Below are 7,081 nucleotides of genomic sequence, written 5' to 3' on the forward strand. Positions count from 1 at the left end.
GCCAAGATTATTCTGCAATTAGATAAGGAGCCTTCCTCAGGAGATGTGTATGTGAGGAAGGGCTATCCATGTTAAAGACCACCATGCTGTCTAAGTTTCATATGTGCATGTATTTAGTGGTCTGTATTGATGAGGACAGAATGGAGGTAGTTTGATTAACCACAATATGTCCTGCTCAGGTTACGCCATAGAATCCGTCTTGCTAATGAAGCCCAATTTCTCCCCCTGGTGGTGACATCCATCTATTGCACGATCTGACTACTGAGCACTCGCTTTTTCGTGCAGCGGGAATGAATAAGAAACTCACAACATGCACAAATGACACAACATGCCACTTGACTGGAGTTAAACTGAGCGACGCTTTCATATATTATATTGGTTTCACTCCAGATATACAGCCCTGTTGCTGAACCGCTTACACCCACACCGAAAACAGATTTCTTTTGTGTTGCAAGTCCATAAAGCAACTTTACAATTTTGTTCCTTGAAATTGAGGGAAACTTATAGATCGGGTTGACATTGTCCGGTGTGTGTCAAACCAAGAGAAGAGCAAGCAATGAGGGGTGTGATCGCAGAATGACGTCACTGCAGGTGGTGGTGTAAAGACTCAGGTAGGCTTGTCTTATCCCAGCTCAGACCTAAAGCCCCCACCGTGGCTAAGAGAAGACTGACCATGGACCCTGTCAAGCCTCACCCACAGTTCTCCGACATGTACTCTGAAGTCATCGTCAGCTCGAGCGCAGGTAGGAACTGTCCATTTGGGTTTATATGTGACCCTGCAAGCCAGTTTACTTCTGTGAAGTCTTCGCAAAACAGTTCCTGAAAGATTGGTCACGTCAGCCTATGTGCAGACCTCGCCAGAACCAAATTATGCTGTAGACTGCAAAAAGAAAATTCTACAGAGTGTTCTGCTACGAGACCTTCTGCAGAGCTTCAAACTCTGGCCATTTCTGGCAGTGGAAAGTCTTCAGATGGGCTTTGACCCACTTCGCCTTCTGTTAGGGCGGTAAAGGAGTTCTGAATGTAGCCTATCCTCCAGGACGCTACACCTTTATATTGGGTAAAAGTAATAATTCATTTGTCTTTTGTCTTTGAAAGATGCTAACATTGTATATGGCCTCTGGTGGCATAAGGTATTTACTTGACATCATCAAATTCAGTGCCCTAACAATTTAATGGCAATGAACTAGTCACTATTCCTGCCTTTGCATACTTCCTGTTTTATTATCAGTTAGACCCAATGGTCAGAAGAGGTAAGTTCACTTAGGTTTGATTAAGTCTGACTTCTTCTGTCGACGTACCCCCCACGTTAACACTGGGAAAAAAGCCACGATTTGACAAATTAGTCACTTTTTTGGCTTTTGTTCACTTAATCTTTACTCAATCCTTCTGCCTCTGGTATCTCTCTCTCACGATATTGAGTTTAAGTGGCAAAGCCTGCAGCCTATTGGATTCCCCACCTTTTGTTTGCCAGTGTTAAGGTTCTTAAACCCTCTCTGTTCAGAGAACTGCCATTTGTGAAATGCATTCTGGCAAACCAAACTCTGCCAATCTGACCATGGCTCGTCACGCTCAGCCAGTGGGAAACGTCCTGTAAGCAGAAAGGCCCCGTCAGCAGAGATTTCGTCCTGTCAGGAGCTCTTCTTGAAGCCACACCGACGTTTGCTCTCTCAGCGAACTCTGTTAACCCCCTACAGATGTTCGGGCTCCTCCCAGGAAGGAATCGGTAGAGCCCAAGATTGGCGGGGGCCAATCGGGGCGTTCGAGACCCCACCCATCGCCATCCCGCAGGAGACACCGTACCACTTTCAGCCATGAACAGCTGGAGCAGCTGGAGGTAGCCTTCAGACACAACCACTACCCTGACATCTACTGCCGTGAGGAGCTTGCTCAGGCCACCAAACTCAATGAAGCTCGTGTACAGGTCAGAGAAGCGCACCTTCAGCCAATCCCGCACGAGGACAGCATGTAAAATATTCAATAGCTTATTGCTTAGCTGTCAGTGTGCTGCGTGCATGTATTCAATTATTCACAGGCAAGCAGGACTTCATAGAGATGTTTCCTGACTGGTTGACAGACGGATTATGCTGACATTTTTTTTGGTTGATGATTACAGAGCATGGGAAAACCTGAGAGACCTTTTTCTCAAAGCAAACATTTAATGAGAATTTCAGGATGTGTAGAGACACTTCAGCATAAATGTCCACCAAAAAATCATTTATAGCAGCTGCAATAACGGCCATGGGCAGCTGTAGTAGGGCTCCCATTCTTCTTAATATTTGCTCTTCATCGCAGCTTTGTCTCATATACACACACCCATTGAAGTCCGTACTTATCAGCAAAGGACACCATGCTATACTGCTTTGATGTATATATTCACTCCTAAGGTACTGTTTTGTGTGTGTGGGGGGGGGGGGGTGTTTTAGGGCCAGTGTGTTCTTTTGAAACAAATAATTTGTTGTGGCTCAGGTCAAACAACTCACGTTTTCAGCATCCTTTCCTGTCCCCTCACCTCGCCAGGTGTGGTTCCAGAACCGCCGTGCCAAGCAGCGGAAGCAGGAGCGTGCCAGCCAAAAAGCACTGCCACCCGGCATGCTTCCAGGGCGCGGGGCTCTCCTGGGCAGCGTGCGCGTGGGCGCGGCCACCGCCGTGAGGCCATACCGGTGCCCTCACTCCCTACCGCACATCCCCAGATTTCCCTCAGCGCTGCCCTCTGGTGGCTACTCCCCCCACACAGCGGCAGCAGCAGGCACTCAGCTGCCCTGCCCTCCAGCTCCCAATCCAGCACTGCCTGGCAGGCAGCAGGAGGACTGGTACAGCCAGCTGCGCAGCATCGGAGCTCCGGGCCCCAGCCTGCCCCACGCCTCTGTGTTTTCTCTAGCCTCCATGTCAACGCTGGAACCAGCCTGTCACTGGAACTAGAGTGGGCTGAGACAGAGAGGTCTGCAAGGAAACCCAGTAGTGCTTAAATGATCTAGTTTAGTTGGGCTTTATATGTCCTCACTGTTTCATAAGTAGCCCCTTTAAGAAAACATGTACAACCGAATACTTTGACAAAAACACCCGTGATATCACGACAGAGCCGTCGTGATGATGTCGTAGTGCTTTGCTTTTACTGCCTTTTTCATTAAACTTTTGAAACGTCTTTTAACATGTTTTATTTTAGTTCACACATCACGATGTTCTGTAAATTATTGCTATTATAAAATAATTAAATATACATTTTTTTTCAATTAATTCACAAACGAAAGCATCAAAGTGTGAAAATATAACAATCTTGATAGAGTTTGGTTTACATTCTAAATGACCGTTTTAACAAGTAGACTACACAATACTTTACATTAAAAACCTGACACCAGAATGGCTGTAGGGCCTTCCATAACATAAATTACAAGTGCTACTGGAAATGTACACAAGGATTTTAGTCAAATGTCAATTTCAGAAAAATAAATTAGCCTCGGTGCTATTGGTCAACACTGTTTGTCTTTTATGCTTGCATGCCAAGTCAGGCTGGTAAAACGCACATGAGATGCACAACAGTCTAGGCCTACCTACACCCACTGTGAGTGAAAGGAAAGCCCATGTAGACTATACATTTTCACATCACTCCCCCTAAAAAGCATTTTTAGTACAAAATCCTCTGTCCATGTTCTGCTGCACTCCACAGCTTAGTGCTTTCCTTGTGTCCACGCACCTGAAACTGAGCTGGTGTGTAACCGCAAGCAAATCACTCAAACAGGTAGTGCAGTACATTCCAGCAGCGCAAATAGGAAAGATTTCTCTTTGTGAGTGGGGTGACGAGTAGGTAAGCAATTTTGTCAGAACTAGGTCCACACTTATCATATACCTCAGACTGAAGGCAAGAACATAGATTAGCACCCTGCTGAGATATAGAATAAATATGCCCCCCCCCAAGCCTCCAACCTGCATTTCAAACAGGGGTCATTTATTTAAAACCGGGAATTAAACATGGACAGACTTTGGACAGTGATTTCTCATAGGCACAACACACATGTAGCTGTATAAATGACATCTGGCAGTATCTTGCGTGCGCTTATCTGCAATCAGTTTCTCAATTCAATGTTGTACACAAACAACCAAAAGAAATCCAGGAATGTATATACTGTTCTCAGACAAGTCAGCAACTTTACCAGCCCAATCAGCAGGTTCTCCTCAGTCAGGCGGCAGTCACGTCACTGCCATGATCTAAATACCACAGAAGTGAGCATACCTCTGACCATCATTTGCGTGAGAATGCTTCCACAAAACATAGTACAGCAACAGTAATGAAGGACTTTTGTTTACAGCAGACACATTTGGCAGTTTGCGCATTGGGGCGGGGGTTCATTCTGACAAGCCTTTCCAAAACAAATAAAGTGTGTTCAGTATTACAAAACCAGTGCACTGCATGGACTGCAAAATGCACCTGTTTTTAAATGTGTATGTCACAGTACAACCCGTGTAACCTTGTCCCATCACCATTTATTCTGATGAGATCTGAACTAGTCCTGGAGGGGCATGTCAGCTTACTGTGCAGTTTAGTAAGCGATTCTGAAGTGCTTTAGGAAGGCATGTTGGAACAGGGGAAAGATTACACCACGCAGTACTGCGGGCCTCCAGGACTTGATATGAGCATATGCACTATGTACAGATAAACTGATAGATTTAGATCATTTGATTTGTACATCAGAGGTAAACAGCGCTCACAGTAAGGCAGTAGGCACTTTATTGGAGGGACCTTGCAAACTCAGCATAGTCGATGTAGCCATCATCGTTTCTGTCATCATCTCGGAGGACTTCATCAATGAGATGGATGAGCTCCTCCTCCTTCATTGGCTGGTTCTTCCCATCTCTCTCCTGGAAAGCAACAGTAGGCACGAGTTATGATTAAAGGTGAAATAACATGCCAGTCATTGGAACGCACGCACACATACGCTTAACCACAGGAGGTTCAAAGCAGTAGTTTGAGAAATTTAACCATAGAATGTCGTCAGTCATAAAAACAGCCAGCAGACATTCTAGCAAAACAAAACTGAAATGCATCATAATTTAACATCACTGCTACATGTCAAAAATTGACATCCTTACTACGACACCCAGTCTAATGAGAATTGACAATGTATAATGTATAAAACAAATGTAAGCTGTCAGGTTGAGCAAGATGGCTAGCGTGATTCATGAGTCATGGACCACTGATTACGGATAAAGCTCCAGAGAAGAACCACTTAAACCGTATTCTTTTGAGCACTGCACCTCCCAGATCCCACCGCATCTCCCGAGATCCCAGCTGCCACTCACCTCCTTGTGTACGTGTGCGATGGCAGTGGCGAGCTCAAGGCCATCCAGCAGGTTGTTACCGTCGTAGTCGTGCATCTTGAAGTAGTGAAGCTGCAGCTCCTGTGGAGTCATGTCGGACTCCGGCTTGTCGATCACCCCGTCTAAGTGCTCCATGATGTGGCTTGAAGTGAGAGCGCAAGACAACAGCTGACTGTACAACACAAGTTCGAGCTCGCCCATGTCAGAATGGGTTAAACCAAACACTGCACACCATCACTTCTTAAACCTTAAATACATCACTGTATTAACGGAATTGCATGTTGTGTGCCATCAGAAAGAACAAGTTTGCCTGTGAGGCAAACGTCAAGGTCAGATCTCATCCACTCCTCCAGCTGTCCCCCTCCCTCATGTCGTCCTCCCGTGTCTCAAGTTAAATCTTCTGTGCTGTCACGCTGACAGCCTGTTAGACTAGCACCTCTTTTTCTGACTAAAGAAAAAAACTGATCCAAAGTGTCTTTGCATGTGCAAATAAACATCAAGACTCTTGAGGATCAACACAGGGTCCCGACTCATCATTGCTACATTTCTAACAATTGGACTGCTGAAAAATAACTGCTTTCCATTACTTTCCAAGTAGCTAGATAAAGACTGTGCTGTTAAGACCTGATTAGAGTTTGTTTGGCAGCAAGGTCATTCGGAAAGCTGGCAGAGTTCAGTACTCACTAACAAACAGCATTTCATGATATTTATTTTTAACCCTTTTTTTAAGGATTAAACACATTTCAATTTCAGTCAAGACCATCAACAGGTGTATAAGCTGTGGTAAGCCAGAACAGTCCAGGCTACTCACTCTTTGTCCTGGACCATGTTCTTGTCTAGACGGGTGATGGAAGGATACGCATTCCCTTCTTGATGGGACCCAGCCGCTTGCCCATGGTGGCTTGTGTGGGACCGGACACAAAGCATGCAGGAGAAGAGTAGCAGTAGCCAGCCCCATATACTGGCTTTCCCAAGTCTTCCTCCATACTGCATTATATAGTTCTGATAAAATACAGCCTAGGATTAAAATTCATTCTGTGCCTGTTGGTGCCTTAGCATGATTTGCTCGAAACACTTACGGGTTCGGGTTTTTTGGGGGGTGGGGGGGGGGGTGAAGAGTGGTATAGGAGTAGAGATTTCCTTTAGAAAAGATTCGTTGCCAAGAGAACCACTCGGATTTGTGGCTGTGTTTAACTAACCAGCTACGGCATCATAACTGTCTACTAGTAAAGCAGGCAGGCCAGAATCATGACATTTAACACATAGCTACAATCCATTTCAGATAATCGGTGAAAGTTAGCCAAGCTTGAAGCAGTTTCACACATTCATTAGATATCGATGGCCCCAAAAACTGCTCTCATATATACATATGACATTATTTTCTAACTCCGATGCATTTTTGTTGTGGCTGCACAAACCCTAACCCCGTCACTGGAGAGTGACTTCAGCCCCACTGCAGATCGCATTACGTTCCTTTACACCGCGTCGGATGCTCTAAACGAATATCCATAATATTATCTTAGCGACATCGGTGAAATTCGGAACTCCTCACCTGTCTTGAAGCCCGAGTTTATTCGCAAATATTGCTACGAGTTCCCGAAACAGCGTAGCTGCTTTGAAACTCACACGACGCTAGTCGCAGACCAATGACCTGCTTCGGTAGCCGTAGTTACCTTTCACCTTATGGACACGACAGCTAAATTCTGATTGGTTTTTACAAACTACCGCGTCACTGAAGAGTCCGCGGTAATCCCACGTGTTCACT

General features: G+C 45.4%; 2 protein-coding genes across 2 annotated transcripts; one reads left to right on the forward strand and one right to left on the reverse strand.

The window, feature by feature from the left end:
- The first annotated feature begins 530 nt into the window (after positions 1 to 530).
- Positions 531 to 4,044, forward strand: prop1 (PROP paired-like homeobox 1). The gene is made up of 3 exons (XM_027002524.2): positions 531 to 743; positions 1,698 to 1,924; positions 2,521 to 4,044. The coding sequence occupies exons 1-3, from the start codon at positions 674 to 676 to the stop codon at positions 2,920 to 2,922; spliced, it is 699 nt and encodes a 232-aa protein (XP_026858325.2). The 5' UTR covers positions 531 to 673; the 3' UTR covers positions 2,923 to 4,044.
- mcfd2 (multiple coagulation factor deficiency 2, ER cargo receptor complex subunit) lies at positions 3,926 to 6,998 on the reverse strand. The gene is made up of 4 exons (XM_027002526.2): positions 6,869 to 6,998; positions 6,128 to 6,318; positions 5,299 to 5,458; positions 3,926 to 4,857 (listed from the first exon to the last, which is right to left on the reverse strand). The coding sequence occupies exons 2-4, from the start codon at positions 6,307 to 6,309 to the stop codon at positions 4,726 to 4,728; spliced, it is 474 nt and encodes a 157-aa protein (XP_026858327.2). The 5' UTR covers positions 6,310 to 6,318; positions 6,869 to 6,998; the 3' UTR covers positions 3,926 to 4,725.
- Positions 6,999 to 7,081: the final 83 nt, after the last annotated feature.

The sequence above is a fragment of the Electrophorus electricus genome, chromosome 11 (assembly GCF_013358815.1).
Source record: "Electrophorus electricus isolate fEleEle1 chromosome 11, fEleEle1.pri, whole genome shotgun sequence".
In the NCBI taxonomy this organism is placed as follows: domain Eukaryota; kingdom Metazoa; phylum Chordata; class Actinopteri; order Gymnotiformes; family Gymnotidae; genus Electrophorus; species Electrophorus electricus.

What these genes read in the sequence shown, in the direction of transcription:
- prop1 (XM_027002524.2), top strand. Translation starts at nt 674, where the DNA reads ATGGACCCTGTCAAGCCTCACCCACAGTTCTCCGACATGTACTCTGAA. An exon ending in CATCGTCAGCTCGAGCGCAG is followed by an intron (nt 744 to 1,697) that starts GTAGGAACTGTC and finishes AACCCCCTACAG; the next exon opens with ATGTTCGGGCTCCTCCCAGG. An exon ending in TCAATGAAGCTCGTGTACAG is followed by an intron (nt 1,925 to 2,520) that starts GTCAGAGAAGCG and finishes TCACCTCGCCAG; the next exon opens with GTGTGGTTCCAGAACCGCCG.
- mcfd2 (XM_027002526.2), bottom strand. Translation starts at nt 6,309, where the DNA reads ATGCAGTATGGAGGAAGACTTGGGAAAGCCAGTATATGGGGCTGGCTA. An exon ending in AACATGGTCCAGGACAAAGA is followed by an intron (nt 5,459 to 6,127) that starts GTGAGTAGCCTG and finishes TCTCACTTCAAG; the next exon opens with CCACATCATGGAGCACTTAG. An exon ending in TCGCACACGTACACAAGGAG is followed by an intron (nt 4,858 to 5,298) that starts GTGAGTGGCAGC and finishes GTTGCTTTCCAG; the next exon opens with GAGAGAGATGGGAAGAACCA.